Genomic DNA, 20332 nt, shown 5'->3' on the forward strand with positions numbered 1-20332 from the left:
CCGGGATAAATGTACTATTTAGTGGAACGACACGAGAATCACCCATGAATTTGATCATGTGCTATGTTCCGTTCCTCCTTTTTTCCCCTCTGCCAGTCTACAGCAGAAATGATCTGAGAGAAATGAATGGCTCATACCTGGTCTTAGTAAACTCTGTGTGAGTGGAAAAAGAGATGATTACCATTTAGCCTGTAACCGGGACGCCTGGATCATCTTCGGCTTTGCTGAGATGAGGAACGATACGCTCACCGTTTTCTCAGGGTGGAAATACTACTAAGGGGATTAGGGCCGGGGTTTGTTGGGGGTGCTTTGCATGTTATTGGAGGGGAAGACACACAATGAGTTTCATGTTAGATGAAAATATCTGCACATTTTTTGACCAGACTAAATACTGTCGTCTTTGATGTTAGCTTCATTTCAGTCACTGCACATTAACTGGGATCGTATGATACTGCAAAAATGTGGCACAGTCCAAAATCATCATGAGTTAAGTCTTTTTTTTTTTCTTTTTTTTTTTTACATCTAATCTTGGGCCAATCTTCCTGAACATACAAAGACTGAATAAATTAATCAAAGTCTAATTGGGGCATGTTACAAAAGTTTGTCTGCACCCTCGTACTTGTAAAACACTTGAACTTCATCAAACCTTAATTGACTTGTTAGCATTTGTAAAAGAGGTCAAGAATTGTCATTAGTAACTGTCAGCTGATGACAACTCCTGAGCTGATTCAAATTTCGAGGTGAATGTCTTCCTTCAAAGCAGGTTGAAAGTATGAAAGAAAAAACATCATTTTTTTGTGTGTTAAACGAAACGTCATTAAGACGTGAAGAATGAATTACCAGATTAAAACAAACCTGTCCCCTCATCGCACATGTATTTAATACTCAAAGCAGCTTCTTTTGTCAGGAGTCATTTAGGAAACAAATGCAGTGGATGCTGAAATTCACATTGAGCCCCTTGGCCAAAATCACTGAAGGTGAATTTGCAGGAAAAGAATGTGTAGCATTTGATGGAAACAACACCTTGAACATTTGATTCCACTAAACATCAGCTCATCAATCATGAAACTGAAACTGAAGGAGGCTAAGGAGAGTTCAATGATCCAAATCACCCGTCGAAATCTACCATCAACCACACTCAGCAGATACAAAAAAGCTGGTATAAGCCATGATACCTGCTGAAGATGCGGTGATAAGTCATAAACATGCCAGAATACCTGCTTAACTTTATTTATCACAGGCAATAGTGGAATATGTGTGACTATTTTAGCTCTTAGTAGATGTTATTGGGTAATGCAATGGCACCCATTCGGCCGTCTGCCATCAATTGCAGAAAAAAGCGCTTGACAAAAAACCTTGGTTCGTATCTTCCTCCTTTCCTCTGATTGATATAAGCTCCTATTTGAGAATTCCTGCCCTCCAACGAGCTCCATGCTCCGGGTATCCCCGTCTCATTAGAGTGACGGCGATAGGATGGCCGTGGCACCTGACAGAGACGGATGGCTACTCAGGAAAAAGAGACGCTCCTAATGCTACTAACAGTCAGGCTGTTCCACGGTGCTGCTACTGCTGCTGCTGCTGCACTGGCCAGACACTGTTGATTGATTTGCATTGCAGATTTCATGGACTTGGAGAGGACCTGGCTAGCTTTCCAGGCTGTCGCTGTCTTAAACCCAGCATAATCCCTGGCTAAAGGCCCAGGACTCTTCTCACCCTTTCATTAACGTGGGAGTGCCAGTACACCTGGCCCTCAGACAAACATTAGACCCGGCTTCAAATTAAGTACGACCAGTCATGTAAATAGACCGCTTTGCAGAGACATGTGTTTTAGACAGACCTATAGTGTTGATGTAACCTTAAGGGCACCTAAGGGACCTTCAATCTCAGAGTGTTGGCTCACGTGTGTTTATTTTCGCTCTTTGGAAATTTTAGAATAGATCTGGATTAAATCACAGGCAACTAAATAAACTAAATAAACTGAATACAAAATCTGAATATATTTAATACATCCTCTGCTTAGGCTCCCTAGAGGGAGAGAAAAATACCAAACCTCTGGTGTCTTTTGTGTGAGCTGCTCTGGCACTTCCAGGTTGATTGGTGTTTACCAAGGCTGTGCCAAGTCTCTGTGCTGGCCGGCTTTGAGTTTGACCCTTTCTCTGTTGAATAAATCCCCAGCTGTAATGCTCTAAATGGCAACACTGGCTGCTGGAATGGTTTATTGTTTTTGCATTTTTAACAGTTCGAAGCTCAGTTGAGACTCCACAAACAATGGCAGAGCAAATTTTTCCGTTGTCTATTTTGACATTTGATGCGGTTTCTCAGCATGGTTCAGTATTCTACACGTTGCAACACCAACATGACCACCTTCCTAACAGTTGTGACACATCTGGGAATGGACGTGGGTCTTCTGAGGGTGTCCTCCGGTAACAGTTGAAGGGAGGGGCCTCTGTGGATCAGGCTTGTTCCAGTAGATCTCACAGATACAGTTTAGGATCTAGTTCTTCATGTTTTTTTTTTTTTTTTGAGTTGGTCCTGAACTGTTTGTGTGTGTGTGTCTGTGTCAGGCTGCATCCTGCTGGGGGTGGCTGTTGCCATCAAGGAGTGTCGTTGCTATGGGGTAGTAAGGGTGCCTGGTCTGGTCTATGTGGGTGGTACACGGCGAAGTAACATCCAAATAACACTGGATGGTCAGAAGATGATGGAGATCATATGCTTCTCCTGTTAGTGGTCTGTATGTTACGCCTGATTGGTGTATATACCATATTTCTGTCAACATTGGGATACAACAAACCCTGTATTGATGTGATACAGTTGTCGAGTCATGACAGTCAATTTCCTGGAAATCTTTTTCTCTGTATGAAATGCCTTAACTTAACTATGGCTCCAAATGAAACACAAATCAAGTTTTTTTTGTGACATTTGAATGTGGTTGAGTTGGAGACATTTGAGCTGGTCACTTTTTCCTCTTTGCCTTCGTGAACTCACTGGACTCCTTTGCCTGAACATGCTACATAAGATTGCCGTTGTGGAAATTGGCCCTGAAGAAAGCAAAATACCAGCAATTAAACCGTATTGTACATTAGGGAAAACATAATATTGTATTGTAAATAGACTGGACCACTCGTTTAATACTTGATCCCACATTTTCAAGAGATATTCCAGTATTGGTATCAATAACTCTTCTTTATTCAAATGAAACTCAGCACTATATTTGCCCAAAACATCTTATTGGTGTTCTTATGTTTTCTAAAACATAAAAAAAACAGAAATAAGTACGATTTTATGGTCTTTTGAGATTTCTGGACATATATATGATGATCAAGTAATCAGACAGTGTTGCCTCTTTCTCCTTCCACTTGCCCACATTTTAGTTAAACGTTATCAAGCCCAATTTGAACATCCGACAACACTGCCACAGCAGCAGATGCAAAGTATCAGATGGTATTGCACAGAGGTGATCAGGAGTTGATCATTATCCAAACCGTATATTTGCACTGGGACTAAATTCCAGTGCCTGATCTAAATAGCGTCTTTCATGTCCCCCAGATGTACTTTCAGGAAAAAGATTGGTTGCCTTTAAAGCTTGAATGAACAGTATTTCTTGTGGAATTGCACGTTTTGTACAGTGCATCTGAGGTGAAGGTGTCTTAATTTTGAGCTACAGACATCTGTAAAACGAAGAATAATCAGATTTAAATAATATCTTAATCTCTTCTTTATGGCATCAGCAATTACGCTATAAATGGATTTACTCTATCCTGCTTTGTATAAGATATAAAAAATGGATCATAACCTGCTTAACGGCTGTAAAGGAAATCATCAGATTAGCTCCAAAACAAAGGAACGCAACGCACTCTTCTTCTTCTTCTTTTTTTTTTTTACATCCATTAGAACAGCTTCACCGCTCTGATGACATATATGCTGACCTGGGAGATTTAAAGTTAAGAATGGATAACGAATATTCTTAGATGTGACAGAGCGTGCTGTATTGTAAGTCCACATATCATTTCTGGAAGGTCAATGGCTTCCATCATAGCCTCAATATCCATCTCTGATACAGAAATATGATAAGTAAATGAAAAGTCTCCAGTCCCCAAAACCTTAAAATCTTGAGACTTTAGCTTCATTTATTCTTAGTTGATACTAAGTAAATATCCTAGGTATGCTTTCTTTTCTTTTTTTTTTTCTTTTTTTGTTTACAAAACCTTTGGCCAGAAAAATACATAAAAATCCAGAAATTACCATATTCGCCGCTACGTCTGTTCTTCCGGGTGTTCACAATAAAATTCGTTTGTTGTTTATAAGGGCTTTGAAATTAATGGGCAGGAAGCCAAGCTGCGAACAAGCAGCTTCTCTGAATGCTGTCGCCGTAGAGGCCATTACAGCGTTCCGTTTGAATTACAAAACCTCCTCCGGAGCAAGGTGGGTGCTGCGCGGGCGCGTGTCTGCCCACCGGATGGCGACGGATGGGTCTCGTCTGCGAAATGGTTGAACGGAAGGGTGACCAGGCGTCGCTCTCATTATTAGGCTTGTCACTGTCACTCACAAAGGCATGAGTGACAGAAGACCCTATTATCCACCAAGATTCATCTCCACCCTTCAGAGACGGGACGGCTTTCACAGTCGTCACTGCGGTGGTGGGAGGGTGGAGGGTGGTGGGTGGGGGGGAGACAAAGAAAAATGCTCCGGCAGTCTCATTAACATACTCCCACCGATCGATTTCTCACCCATGCAATGCTGCCATTTATTTATTTTTTTTTTTCAACAAACAATAGTTTTGATAAAGAATATTTTCGCTACAGTTCCGACAAAAAGGCCACTTTCCAGATAGCCGGTAAGTATGTTAAAGCCGCTCTTCCCCAGAGGAAAATTATCTACTTAATTAAAACGACCAGCAGGAAAGGCCTGGAATCATGACGGTATAATTATAAAAGCCCCAATTTTTTGTTAATCCTTGGCTCTACAGCAGACTCTCACATGATAGAGCCGGGGCCATGGCCACAAGGTAAGCACTAAGACCACACAGGGCTTTTTACAAGTAGAGGCAATGTTAGTTTGGCGTGCCTCGACTCAGGATGTGGGGAGCTGAGAGCGAACGGTCTGCTGGAGGCTTTTTAGTGGGATTGGAGCCTGGGGAGAAAAGCACAGTCAGGTCGTTTATGAAGGACATGGAGTCAAGAGGCAAATCATAGGCATGTTTATAAGTCAATGCAATGAATGGTGCTGCAACCACTGATGTACTATTTGACCCACAGGGAAAGAAAGAGTTGTTCCACTGCGGTACGAAGCAGTACAAATACTCTTTTATATCACCCAGCCCACTAGAATTCATCCAAACAGCCAGTTTAGAGTTTAGATGTATTAAGTTTTGGTCCCTATCTGGCATTATAGTCTAGGTATTTACCAAACTATTAATCATGGCAGGACATTAGTGCTGAGCTCTGTGTTTGCATGGAGGTGGCTCTGTCTTTTGCCGGTTCGTCTCAGTGCAGGGGGCCTTTGATTTGTGTCTCACAGCTGGGCCTGGGGAAGACGTTTGAGCGGGCAGCTGCGGACGCTTAATCTCCCCACAGCTGACACAGGCTCAATTAATAGATAGCACACTTTGGGACTCTGCAAGAAAGTTGTCAGGCCCCCGTCAGATAAATCACCGGACAGGAATCCACGCTGGCTATCACAAGCTGTGACCCTGGCGGCCTGTTTCTCTTTGTTTGCTTACTTTGACTTACAGAAGGGTAATGATTTTAAAGCAGCCAGGCACACCGGGGGTCTTTTTGACAAGCGCTATGATTGCCCTGAATTGTAGGCTTCAATGAAGGGAATTTCTATAATTATGTTTTTCATAGTAAAGCAATTAGTCTAATTGTTGAATTACACTTGAGAACTTAATACATTTGTAATATAGTAATTTCAGACTTTCATACATCCATAGTCAAGATATAACTCAGAGAAAGTCACACAATCCCCTTTTAAAATACCTTCACTTTGAGGATTACGAAAAGACAAATAATTATTTGCACCCAGCAGCAGTTTCCTTGAATTTGATCACTTTTTGACCCTTGTTAATCGTCTTGTTTACCATTTTGCCGTAATGGAAAATGGATTTAATCAGCAGGAGATCTACTTTAAAAGAAAAATAAAACGCTTATGTTATGATTGTATTGATTTTTAGTCTTAACCTTAATTCTCTCAGTCAGATATCACAGTGTTGTTTATGAAATAAAAACATTCATTTAACTTTTTGCACATCTTCACATCCAGCTTCCTTCCACGATGGATTATAAAACAGGCAGGAAATCCATTCTGTATATGGAGCCCTCTATATCTTGTTTTAGTTCATGACCATGAGCAGTATGTCTAATTTTGTTCTTTTTAGTGTTGCTTTCATTACTTTAAAGTGTGTTTTTGCCTCATAATGTGCGTGCCTGTCATTGTTAAGATTAATACCCTCGCTGTTGCTTTTCAAGCAGTTGGCAGAAGCAGTATATCATAATGCACATCTCCAATTAATCTTGCTCTGACGTTACCGACAGGTAGTGAATGTTTCCTGAACTTTTCTGTATCTTGTCACAATAAACTCCTTAAGCTGCAGGTATCTCGTCAGTTTAGGAATTCCATGAGTGGACCGACTGACCCATTATGCAGTCATACAACAGGTGCGTGCTGACACGGTTTGAAGCAGCAGCTTCTAAGACTAACAGAGCTAAAAAAAAAATAAAAATACACTCCAGTAGATAGCAGAAGATCTCCAGATTTCCTCCCTGATATTGCAGAAATCTTAACCACACACAAAAAGTCAACTGATGTTTCCAACCCCTAATGCACATTTATTATGCAAAATAGCTTGCGGTGCTAATTTTCCCTCCAGACGCTATTAAACCGTTACAGAAGCAGCATCGGTGGAAGTTTAACTCCAATATAAGTCTTTCTCCATTGCATTTTATTTTATTTGTCACACTAAATTTAATTGGCAGATCTGATGCATAGGACTAGATGTTAATGTCCATTATTGCATACACCACTAAGACTCTGGGATGTCAAGTGAGTGACAGCATCCTTTGCGTTATCAAGTGGGCGTCCTCCTTCTTGGGTGTTTCGCTGATAGGCCCACGACACCTCCAGAGGGTTCATCAGTGAATCCCAGCGCCCCAGGCTCATCCCCTAGATGCCGTCACCTCACTTGAAGGCCCATTTGTAGTCCTTTCTCCTCTTCTACAGCCACTGACTCCCCTTTTCAGCAGGACTGCAGAGGTCCTTGACTGCCTGCCGGTGGGCTATCCCTCACACTCCCATCTCCCAGAGTAACCTAGATACTGAGGTGGCTACAAACCCTCTGCAGCCTGCTTCCGCTGGTCCAACCCTCACTTCCAGCCTTGTTCCTCCATGTACCTCAGCTTCTCGTGCTCGTAGGCCTTGCCTACTGAGCTCTCCCAGGGCACTGAGCTCTATGAAAGATGACCATAACAGAAGGTCTGGTTGCAAGTTGGTGTGCGCGATCTCAGCTGGGAAGCAGAGATTTTAGTCCAACTCGAGCAACTTCCAAGCACGTGCTCCGCCCCACTGCCCAACATCTGGTCTTCAGGTGGTGAGACAGGCTTGAACCGCGCCCTCCTGGACAAATGTTGTTGCTTGCCAACGGGATGACGTGGGTGGAAGGACTTTGACTGTTCACTGCTGCAAAACACCTTAGCACCTGGATGTGCCACCAGATGTGATGGCCTTGGATGAGGCTGGTCTTGCAGCCCACTACAATGTGTTTCAGCGTTGCTGGAGTCGGACAGAGTGAGCATATGGCGTCGTGGCCATGCCATTGGCTGAGGTTCTTGGGAGATGGGAGATGGTGAAGCTCCCACTGAATGCCTCCATATCCCACAGCTCTTGTTGCCAGAATATTTTGAGGCCTTGCAAGCTTAACTTTACTAAACCTAGTCACATATGTGCGTTACCGGTTTTCTTTTTAATAAATGGATTGAAAATGCAAGACGGATGCAACCCCACTCTTATGTGACATCAGGAAACATAATTATATCTTTAGCAATTTATGAAACAGATATCATAATAATAATAATGGTTCAGATTTACATGATGTTACACATCTGCTATCTTGCCGAGGTCTCGCTTGTAAAAGAGATTTCTAATCTCAATGGGACTTCCTGGTTAAAGAAAAGTTAAATAAACTAAAAAAATCACCTGTTTAGGATAAGTGGGCGAACTGAGAATGAGGAGAGTTTATTATTTTGGATATTAATGCAGTGAAGGCACTTCAGACTAATTTGCCGTGTTGAAAAGTCAAGAGCAAAACACACTGAAAGCAAAAAATAAACTAATTTCCATTCCTAATAAAAAATGCTATTGTCATAGCCCTTCATCCGAATTTGAAGTAGAATTCTAACATCCCCACCCTGTATTTTCACAGCAGTCAAGTCAATGATGAAGGAACACAAACCTACGATGACCTTTTCATACCACAACTCTCTGTGGTTTTATCATGCTTCACGTGCTACATTACAAATGTTAATGTATTGTAGACGGCTGTAGGCTTTGCTAAAGAGGCGCCTTACACCAGCAAACCCAAAGAACCATGCATAATAGCAACAGCTGTTCATGCATTTTAATTCAAAGCAGTGGCCTTTTATTGTGCGCCTCCATCTTTCTTCATTTCTGCAATTACGGACTTGCCAGAGAGTTTGGCCTAGAGATCCAAGAGGCTGAAACAGCAGCAATGCTTGTTTTCTCCCCTTGCCAGCCTTAAAGCTTGCTATTCAGATTGTTCAATAATTACATGCATTTGTCTAGTCCTGTCTGCCGTTGTTGCTTCTCGGAACAACGTATGCATTGAACAAAGTGCTTCTGTTCCAACTCTCACCTCTAGCCAGGTTGTTCTTAGAAAAGCCATCCTTTACCATCATGCAGCAGGCTCTCCTGGGTAGCTCAAAAGATGAACTTTGTGCAGGGAAGTAATTTATGATGAAATTGGCCGGGATCTGCTCAGGGGCTGTGTTTTCTAGCCGTGTTTTCTCAACATTACTGTGTCCCTTATTAGCCTAACTTCTCAAAGAGGGCAATTTCTTCAGGAGGCGACATTTAATTATGTCTGGAGGAAAATGTGTGTGTGTGTTCTATTGATTCCAGATAGAGCTTCAACTGAGAAGGGCTGGCCGCGTGTTAAGTAACTGATACGGCTTTGTGTCCTTAATATAATTCTAAAAACAGGCCTCGATGATGTGTTTTAGTGGGAAGTTTTCATGAAGTGTTGAATAATTCACATATGTATTTGATTCCTGATCTAGTCCTTGGATACTGGTCAGCAGTGAAGGTTTTAAAATTGATTTTATCTTCTCTTGGAGCTGATTTGTTTACCACTGAGATTGGGATTGAGTTATGGAAAAGAGATGCTGGTGGGGTTTTACATGTTGGCTGCCTTTGTAGCAGAGCTGCACGACTCTGTTAAACCGTCGCTGTGACAGCTATGAGATGCCTGAATCAACGTCGTTCATGTTAATTCTTTGATTCGCCAATTTTTTGATTCGAGAAACCCAAAGAACCAACTGAAATGTGTTTGATAGCATAAGCATTTAAACTTTAGACAAATGTGACACCAAAATCATTAATACATTTTTCCTTTATTTAAACTGGGGTGTACTGCAATGTGTATTCAGCACTGAGGTTACACACCGACACATCACAAGCATGTCATGCTGACACTCTCCTCCAGTCCCTCTCCTTCCGGTAATAGTAAAGCTTGAGTGCCGAAGGTAATCTAACCTAGGAGACAAGACGATAATAGCCACACTGACAGAGCGCTTGTTTGTAATAAGAGAGTGGATGAGAAGTCAAAGGTGAAAAATGAGTGTGATATTGAAGGAGGGAGAGGAAGCTGTAAAAGGAGGTCTGTGTTTACCTGTGATTATTAGTGCACCTCACACCCAGAAAAAGAAAGAGTGGTGTGAGGCAGTAGATGGAGAGACACAAGGTGATTTCCATCATGCTGGATTCCATTCTGTAAGCGGCTGCATAATCACAATTTGCGATAAGAGATGCCGACCGTGATTCCCAACGACTCGGAATGGCATCTTGGGAGATGGTGCCTTGATGGAATGCTGACGCCCTATGGCCGCGGCCTCCTCTATGGCTGCAGATATTGAGCCCATCGTTTCACTATAGCAGCAGCTCAGCTTAGTTGGGTGCGCACAGTTTACCTGTGCTGTGAAGAAATCCAAATCATAATATCTCACTCTCAGTTTCTCATTTCAGTTCATACCGAATACCACTATTTTTTGTCCGTTATTACATGAATTTTTAATATATCGGCATATACCAGTGTACTTGATAACAAAGCGTTCGGTGCTATGCGCCGCGAGACACTGTTTCTGACCGGACGATTTTCAATGTAGCACTTCTAAACTTGCATCGTGCCACTGTGTCAGTGCCAGGGTGGTGAAGATTTAAAGGTTGGTTCCCCGATTAAAGCTGTCCCCGAACATATAAGAAACAGTGTTGCGCACAGACTACAATTATTACAGTAGCCGGTCGCGCTCTATTGCTATTACAGACATAGCAGTTTAAATATGTTAAAAAAATAATTGCAATATAATTGAATCCCAGTTTCTTCAATTCATTTTGATAAAGTTTATTATTATTTATTTATTTATTTTATGTCCGGGCTGTAAATGTCCCCGGATTTCCACATCAGCAGGCAGTGCTAACGACAATGCAAACCTACAGTATTTACTCATAATGACAGTGAAATAGTCCTTAGTCAATCTATTGCAGTAGAAAATGTTGTGAACACATGATTATGCATGAGAAAAATAGAGTCATATACCGTGATACCGTCAGAATCTTGAAAAATATTGTGATACGCTTTTTTGGTTATACCTCTACTGCAATCTCTGCAGAGTTTAAAGTCATATTGTGTCTGTACAGAGTCAGTGTGTGGACTTAATTTAGAGCTGAATTTTAGATTGAAAATGAGTTATTATATACAGTACAGGAGACTCATTACATTTTAACTACCCAGACAGAGTGTTGCCAACCTGCCTGAACTGGAGAATAAGCAGCACCCCTACTGTGCAAAGAATGCAGACGGTGTATTTCAGTGAGTTAAGGACAGAGCGACTCCGCCACCTCAGACGGAGCAGTTAAAACAACATCTTTAAATGTGAGGACTGCTCCTGTCACCGTGTCCCAGGGAGTTCGGCACGGCTGGGGTTTGGCACCGAGTCGTCCGCAGCTGTTTGACTGCAGATTTCGAATGACAGCGTCACACGAGCTCCGGTAACCAAACCTGGCGTTCCTTCGTGGCCCTGGAAGGACAGCAGGAAGATTGTTTTGACCTTGTACGCCCAACTACAGATTCAAATCCACATTTAGCTCCTAATGCAGCTTTGAGTATTATGAGTACGGTCATGGAAAGACTAGTTTAAGCAGCTTCACTGCAATTTTGTTCTTTTCAACTAACATGTGCATCTGTGTTATGGTATATTAAAATGAATCCAGAGTAATACGGGATGTAATTACTACATTGTCAGCAGAAGGTGGGAAGGTGCTGTGGATATTGACAGTTCTGTTTTGACCATCTCTATTAAAGCTGGTGCTGGCGATGTTAACAGCAACATTGTAAAAGAGCAGGTTACTCCACAATGTCGGCCTGTTCCATGGACATGGTTGGGAAAACCAGCTATAGAGACTAAATCCTACTTTTTTGTGAAGTTGTAAATGTGTTCATTTCTGATGTTAAGTTGACTGGAGCCAGCCTCAAGTGGCCTCTTCAAGAACTGCAGTTTTTCCAAACTTTGAAGTTGCAGCCTGATCTGTTCAGGGAACATAACTGTGTTTGTCTTTGAAAATGCTACGTGAGAAAAACACCTAATCACAGTTGCTTTTGAGGTGCTATATTGTTCTGATAGTAGAGTGTTTCTCCACAATTTTCTAATTTGAATCAACGAAATTCAAAAAAAATCAATGAAAAAGTTTCAGTCGCTATTATTGAAAGTGAAGCAAGAAGTAGAAACAAAAAGGAACCTCACTAACAAAAAAGATCGGGGCCAACTAGCATTCAGGTAGCATCAAGTATGATATCAGCGTAGCCTCAGCTATGCGCTTAAATTACAGTGTCTGTGTTCTGCAGTGCCTCAAATGGCCCTTAATGCTCTAAATCAGCCCTGTCCACCGTATGTGCACTCAGGTCCAAATGTATGAAGACTCAAACTCCTCTGGCATAAAAGCTTAGGTTGAAACGGTAACATATTATTTTAAACTATTACATGCATAACCTCTGTTTCCCAGAAACTGCTTCCAGCCCTGTAATGTTCTTCAGCTTAAGCTGAGCAGTGGCAATAATTCGTAGGGTTCCACTGCCCTGTAAGAACCTGGGAGTGTTGTGTCATTCACTCTGGTTCCTACTTGCATTGCATTGTCAGGGGAATTGCAAGTCCTGTAAGCCTGAGGTATTTTATATCACGTCGGAGAGTAACATCTGTGACTATCTGCCTGGCACACCATTAGCCCAAATCCCCTGTTTACCTGGGTATTACAGGTAAAATGGAGATTATTATCCCTTTCCTGGGAACTTGGTTACAGTGCAGACTGAGCCCTGGCTCCTGTTGCATCCGAAATTGCCGTGATTAGGACACATAATCCAGCATCACGAGGGAGTAACTACAATAGCTTGAACATATTCCACCTGACATTTAGTTCAGCCAGATCTCTGATTGGCACTTGATTAGCAACTAATCCATGTCATTATCTCCTTCAGTGAAATTAGTTGAGTAGAAAATAGTGTCGTAAATCACAGAGGTGGAATTGTGGAAGGGCTTTGATCAGGGTACAGCTCTGAAAGTACTGCGTGCAAAGAGGAAATATGTTGTTGCCATGGATACTACAAAAAAAAAAAAAAAAATAGGTGAGAGGCAATATATGGCCCAATAGTCTCAGGAATATGTTTGTGTGCAGACAGCAGCTCTCACGGTGAGAGGGTATTGAAAAAAAAGTTTTGGTTCCTATCCCCCGACCAGAACCACACAAAAGGTTGCTGTCTCCCCGCACAGCCGCTTCAACTTTAGGTCCACCTTTATTTAAATGACTATTCCCCCTCTGTTAGATTACGGACTGATATTCAGACTTCTCCATACACTGCCAGGTAGAATCCAGCTCAACCCCCCTCCCTCCCCTCCCTCCCTACCCTCCCTCCTGCCCACCCTGCGCTGCCTCCTCTGGCTCCAGTCCTGAACCTAACCCTCAGAGGAGTGGAAAATAATTAGGAGAGAAAATTGCTGCTGACACTATTTCTGAAAAGCAGGGTATTGTAATGAGAGCAGAGCAGGTATTCATTGTGTCTGAGGGAGCGATTGAAAGCCCTTGGTTTTCGGGCTGCCTGGGAGAAGCCCGGGGAGAGTAAGCAGAGCTTTGCTGAGTCCCTTAATGCATGTGGGAACGGAGCCTTGAGAGGACGAGACAGAGGTGTCTTCAACAATGGCAGGAGCCAAGGTTACAGCTGAGTAACTAATTCAAACTGCTCTAGACTGACACACACACGCTCACACGCACACACGCTCGTCTCCTTTGTCTCTCTCAATATGTCTCCCCCTATGTCTCCTTGTTCCCATTATGAGTTCAGAGGGACGCCGTCCAGCCACCCCTCAAAGTTATCTTCATTAGTTGTGTGGACTTGCTGGAGTGGCTGCTCTGGGAAGCTTTCTCTGAGCAAGGCACTCAGGGAAGATGAATAAATGTTTTGTCCCGCACAGGCCCAGCCTTAAGCAGTGGCAGGCTGCGAGAGGAGATAGATGAGGTATTAACTGTTATATTTTTCAGCAGAGGCTGAAGAAGCCCAGTCGCGGGGTTGACAGAAGCAGATGCCGCCGTCTGAATATTAAGCCTGTTAAATGGAATGTCCTCAATAAAGAAGTCTTAACCGTGGTTGAAATATAGCGCTTCTCGGCACCGATTGTGCATCTCGTAGACGAGCACATGTTCGCCCTCAGAGCTTCTGCCTGACATGTGATTCATCCTGAAAGCTGTGGCAAGATAGTGAGAGGGGTCGCTTTGAACGCCTTTCAGTGCAGGTGCATCGTCTGGAGGATGTGATATTTTTTGTTCGCATTTGAATATGATTAGTGCATCTAAGGAGAATGAAGTAGGGACACAGCCATAATGGCATTCAGAATCATTCTGAGACTGCTCTTAACACATGGGGCTTTGGGTGATGATAAAGCCTTGTTAGGCTCATGAAACTGACTTTCTCCTGGCCTCTGCAGCTGCAACGTGCAGACAATCAAAAATAAGTTAAAATTCACTAAATTGTTTAAAGTTAAATAACAGAGAGCGAACTGCGACTTTCCTCCTTCTTGAAGAGAATGTCTATGCCATTCTTAGTTAATGGGAATCTGAGGCGGCTTTTGTGCTGTTGCAGGCATCTATAATGTAGAAATCTAGAGGGAATAATGCTGAGATCTCCCTTAAATGAGAAAATAAATTGATAGCTAAATTGCATGTGGGTCGTATCTCCACTTATGGGAGCTGATCAGATCTGCTTTTAGTTGCCTAAATACTTGGATGCACATATTCACGCTCAGGATGAATTCACAACCTGCTCCGGAGTTCAAAATTACAAAGTGCATTTTTAAACGCCTCCCTTTGTTTCCGTGCTTGCGTACCGCACTTTGTGTCTTCCTCAGGCACACATGCACAAATACACACACGCCACCCGCCATGTGTCTTCTATATTCCACCCATTCTGTGAAGTGGTCTAAGAAAAGCAGATAAATTAAATCTGCAGCTTTACCATCCAAGATTCTGGCCATCAGCCAGATCTCTTCAGCATTTCCGTCTCTGTTCCCAGGCAGAGAGAATTTCCAGGCTTTTAGGGGCTCGCCGGCAATAGATGCGCGGTGACAACACTCAGGTGGCATCAGAAAAAAGTAGCTTATGCAACAGGAGGAGCCCTAAAGTGGAAGTTGGAACTATTATCTACAATCTCATTCTTCTCAGAAGAACTGAGATGAAACACAGAACCTCGTGTGCCCCCACTTTGCTCACCGGGTTCCTGAGGTGCTTATAGGTAAGAGATCAACCACGCTCTGCAGTGATGAGAAGAAGTGTCTGTGGAGAATGGACTCCTGCGGGAACGCGGTAAACTAGAGGAGGCCAGTATTATATCTTCCTACCCTGGCTGGCGGGCGCTATATGACCAGAAAAATATATCATATTTTACCTTGAACCTGCTATAGGGAAACACGAGGATATTTTCCTGCTCTTGAATCGTCTCCCTAGCATGTTTTTTTTAGTAGTCAGGTATTTTTTATATTAACCCTTTGACTTGAAGAAATACCATTAATCGCGATAAAATATCGTTCATTTTTAATCGCGATTAATAGTGTGCACTCTAAACTGGGTTATTAGACATATAATTATTAACATGTTCACACGATTGTACAGTTTCAAACAATATAAATACTGAAGCTGTATGATGTATATTTTTGAGCTATGGTCATCTGCTCAAAAGCGCTATAGCTCAAAAAGTATAAAAGCTACAGCTTAGATATTTGTTTATATAATGGGCAATTTTGTGTATCTTACAAATTGAATGACTAACAGTAGTTAGAAAATGGGTCCAAAATGAAAAAGATCTATCGTTTGGTTACAGTGCCAGTCAAAGGCATAAACATACAGAATGCTAAACTGTCATTAGTGCACATTTATCACTAGTGTAGTTCACAAGCCAATGAGTCAGAGAACAGTAGAATTTTGAAAATATTTGATCAGTTAAATGAAATAATAAAGTTTTCATGCTTTTTATACTTAGTGATGCTCTTCAATGCTTCAACAAAGGTCTTGCTTGAGTTTAGTGCACAAACCTTCCTGTATACTGCAGTGTTATTACATTGATTCATCATAGTCCTGATGTAGATTCCCTCTTAATGCCATGCTGCTGTTTCTTATGGTCCATATCACACTGCAAAGGAAAAAAACACATTTAAATAATTTAACCAGCTGCACAAATTAAAAAAATAAAAATAAACTCTGCTTTTTAGAGTTTTCAATCCAGCCATCTGCATTTTGCCGATTCATGCACGAGATGTTAAGAGGTAACTGCGATGCGCATAAGCGTGGCCGGTGACAGTTTTGTTAGCGCGGCTGGCTGCTATTGAAACGCCAAGCCTACATCCACTCCAGCCCGTGTTAAGTAGCTTCCATTGTCACCGCCGCGATCTGTCCTCATATCCACATCACTGTCAGACTCGTGTTACTTTTTTGAAAAGCCATCAGGATTCGTCTCTGTCAACCGCCTGTCCCTCACTCCATTAAAGATGATTGATAGAGCAAGAAAATCTTCCACCCAGCTGTTGTCGTTGACTCATCCCTGAGAGATTGAAAGGAGCTCAAAGATAGGGACCATCCCTCATCAAAGGGCTTTTTTTTTTTTTGGTCTGTGATGATGATGTGAAGCAAAAATACTTTTTGAAGCTGGTATGTAACTCATCTCTAGCCTTGTTTTCACAGTTTTCCGGGCTGAATAATTATTACATTACGGTGGAGGATAGTGAGTCCAATTTTTCTTTCATCAGAATATCAGAAGAATATGTAAACGCCGGCTGTCCTGCAGACTATTTTACCTCTCAGCTGTTTAAGCTTTGATAGGTTAAGGTACTCGAGGAGTCTTAATAAAAACAAAAAGCTCTCTGTTTGTCCAACTGCTACTGTTCCTCCTCCTCGCTCGGTTATCCTCTAATGGCCTGTGAGGACTTTTGCAGGACAACTTGAGGAGGACTTTATGATGTTTCAGTGTGATTGATAACATGCTCTTGGAGGGATGTCAGGCTTTCAGAGACGGATAATGTGGATTTCTATCTCTCTGCCTTCTTGTGTAAGACATGCCATCAATCAAGTGTATCGTGGCCTTAACCCGGTAAAATTAAAACCTTAGAGGTTGGGGGTTGGGGGGAGGCGGCGGCACGGGGCCCGGGGCCCGGGGTCTCCGTAGAACCAGGACACGCGCATCAACAGGGAGAGTGTGACAGAATCAGAACACAGATCCACATCATAGCAGGCTCACCGCAGAGAACCGGGGTGGATTCCCACCACGGGGCAGAAAATACAGTTAACGATCTGACTATATATTGCTGTTGACAGAGGAGAGGGATTACAGGAAGAACAGTCTCATTTTCACTGTGTGCGGAGGCGTTATTAGATCCTACCCAGCTAATTTCATTCCTAAGGTTGTCAATATTTACCAGCAGCAGGCCCAGCACACTAAAGCAGACCCGGTCTCCAGACGGAGCAGAAAATACACGCGCTATAGGGGGATAATTCGAAATCGAGACTCAAAGAATCAAACCCGCGAAACGTAATTTTCAGCTCGTTGTTTGCTTTCACGCGATAAAACGCAAAAACCGGTAATTAGCCCAGCTGCTCTGAGATGTGTCGCGTGCCTGGTTACGCATGTTTCTCCCGAGACGGGCCTCACCTGTGTTTGTTTGTGTGTGTGTCTGTGTGTGTTTCAGTTGACGGTTGCATACACAAAGCGGCCGGGTCCTGCCTGTTCGATGAGTGTCACTCACTAAACGGCTGTGAAACTGGAAAAGCCAAGATCACCTGCGGCTACGATCTCCCTGCAAGATGTGAGTACCATTAATTATTACAATTTTTTTATTTTTTTTTTTCAGCTTGTTCTCTGTTGTGCCTCTCACTCGTGCCTTGCAGGGAAATGCTGTAATCGAAACTGCTGCCATAGAGAGCTGCGTCACCTCACAGTTAACATTTCGGTGGTAAACACTTTGATTGAGACATCATTCTGTGCGGCATTAATCTATATTGTTCTTATGAAATAGGCGCCTTAAGCAGCTGGTGGATTGTTCTGTCAGCGCGCTCGTGCGGAAAATCGCTCTTAACGAGTGTTAAATGTTTTCTTTTGGCGCAGTCTCACTCGGATTTGACGGAGCGGTCCGTGATTCGCGTGCGTCGCATCTTGAACTGAGGTCAAGTGTCCGTTTAGATGAACGGGGCCACGTTTACAAATGAAACTCTAAATCTACGCGCTGCCCACACAGATGAGGTATAAATGTACTTTTCCACCTGCGTGTAATGACTGGGATCATTAGCCTCGGATCCACAGACTGAGTGGGATGCTTTTGATGTCCAAAATAAATAAATAAATAAATAAACAAACAAACATTTTAATCACAATTTATTAGTTTTCGAAACTCATTTGTAATAAATAGGGATTTGTTATTTGGAGGATAATTAATATGATTGGTGCTTATTGTACGGCTGGATGGGAGTGTCATCTGCACATAAACAAAGACATTAAGGGAGCTATTAGTTGCTTAATTTGATTGATTTTTCATCCCTGATTTATTCTGTTAACGGATCACATAACTCTTAGTGTCGAGGGATAAACGATCAGATGTGGGACTGCAGTGTTGTCCTTGTTTTTGTCTCTATCTTGGACAAAACGTCTGGAATTCCAGTCTCGGGGCTTTCACGCGACGTATTTACAATCTAATTTGTATTTGGCAGTTGTCCTTAACGCAACGCGTCACTTCTTAAACTTCGTCTGAAGCTTCTCTCCGTGCAAACTTGGAATGGAAAACATGATAGGATGGAAGAAATGTCACTTGGTGTAATTCGGTCGAGACAAACGTCCCAGCAGTCCTAACCTAACCCTGAAGGATTTCCGTGAGACAGCCAAGAGAAGACATTGAGGCTCAGATGAAATTAGGTTGTGTTAATACGGTATGTCGTAAAGATGTCAAACAAATGGAGCAGATAAACTGTGAGTCAGTCTTGTGGGCAGCCGGTTCAAGCGTCTGCAGCTCCAAAACAGGGTGCACCATGACAATTTAATAACCCGCGGTGTCACCTGGGAGCAATCAGGGTGCCACTGGGTCCTGTTATTGTAATTATCTCTGGGCAAAACACCTTCTCAGCGCTGATATCACATTATAGATAGTGTAGTTCTTTACCAGGAACAGTTAGTTTGCTTTTTTTTTTTTTTTTTTTTGAAGGTGATGTTATTTCATATTAGAGGTATCTCCTCTCCCAGCCGGTATCATCTTCCAGCTCTAATCACTGTCATCATCAGCGTTGTCTCTCCGCCGCTCTGGGAAACTGACAGCCGCTTGACTTTTCTTTTCGCGAGCGCTCGGCTCACTCGCTCCCTGAAGCCCGTCCGCCGTTTGGGGTTTTGCTCTTTTTTTAAATTTTTTTTTACATTAATTTATGTCTCTGACTTATTTGTTCCACCTACACGCTCGTAATGAAGCTACAGTGGCTGCAAACGACTGTCTGTTCAGTCTCTGAAATCTCAAATAATAGTCTGTCCACCCACTCGCGACTGAGCAAAGTAAACAAACAAGACAACAGACAGTTTTGTATTTTCCTGAATTCCGGGATGTCACGTGTAGGCGTCACAAGAAAGGTTGAAAGCTCGCCGTGATAACGCGTTGTATATCGGACTAATTGAACGTTGATATTATGTTAAAGGGCCCCGTGCTGTGTTCGAAGCTAAATGTGCGAAATGGATTGAAAAGAACTGCAGGATGACGATCCACCCACTCTGCACACGGCATTGTTTTCCACAGTGGCCCCTAATGTTGGAGCACATGCAACAGCAAATGTTGCAGCTCTGTCTGCAAGCAATACATATGTTTGTTTGTTTTTTATTATTATTTTTGCATGCATCCCTACTGTGTGTGTGTTTATATGTTGAATGTTTGTATTTGGAGTATGTTTCCCATAGTACGTAAGTGGTCTGCATTAACATATACTGTGTAAAGAAGGCACACGTAATGAGAACGCTTCTTGACTCCTGATGTTTGCATCCTCATTTAAACATTATACGTTCTCCTTGCCACCAAAGTTTGCTGCTTTGAAAATTGCATTTTTTATGGTACCACATGTACTACGCTTCACACCTCACAATAGACTTCCCCCCTTCCCAGCTGCCTAAATGTGAAAATAGTTTGTTTACTTGTTAGGTGGTGAGAGGTTGATAGACACTTGAAATTTCCTACATATCATTATCCTAATAGCATAATTGCCTATGGCATTTTTTGACTTACTGTTCCAGTATCAATAAAAACACCAATGTGCTTTGCTTAAAATTGCGTTTTTTCTTGTTTTCCGAAAACGTTCAAATATGACTTAGGCAATTATGCTGTTAGGCTAATGATATAATGGAACAGGCCAAAAAGCAATTAAAAAGCCTGTTTTTTTTTTTTTGTTTTTTGTTTTTTTTGTTTTTTTTTTAAAACTTATAAACCAGCGCTGGTGATGTTTTGAGCAGATCACTGATTAAGAGTTGTTTGTGAAGTTAGTTTTCAAATCTCAT

At 42.3% G+C, this 20332-nt stretch overlaps 1 protein-coding gene across 3 annotated transcripts in view; it reads left to right on the plus strand.

Moving 5' to 3' along the window:
* Positions 1–20332, plus strand: part of macrod2 (mono-ADP ribosylhydrolase 2) — a 396798-nt gene that overhangs the window by 144428 nt on the left and 232038 nt on the right. For all 3 annotated transcript variants that reach the window (XM_047602588.1, XM_047602589.1, XM_047602587.1), the window contains exon 5: positions 17505–17621. In XM_047602588.1, coding sequence (XP_047458544.1) covers positions 17505–17621 — 117 coding nt within the window. The remainder of the gene's footprint in view (positions 1–17504; positions 17622–20332) is intronic.

This window comes from Mugil cephalus, chromosome 13 (genome assembly GCF_022458985.1).
Source record: "Mugil cephalus isolate CIBA_MC_2020 chromosome 13, CIBA_Mcephalus_1.1, whole genome shotgun sequence".
In the NCBI taxonomy this organism is placed as follows: Eukaryota; Metazoa; Chordata; class Actinopteri; order Mugiliformes; family Mugilidae; genus Mugil; species Mugil cephalus.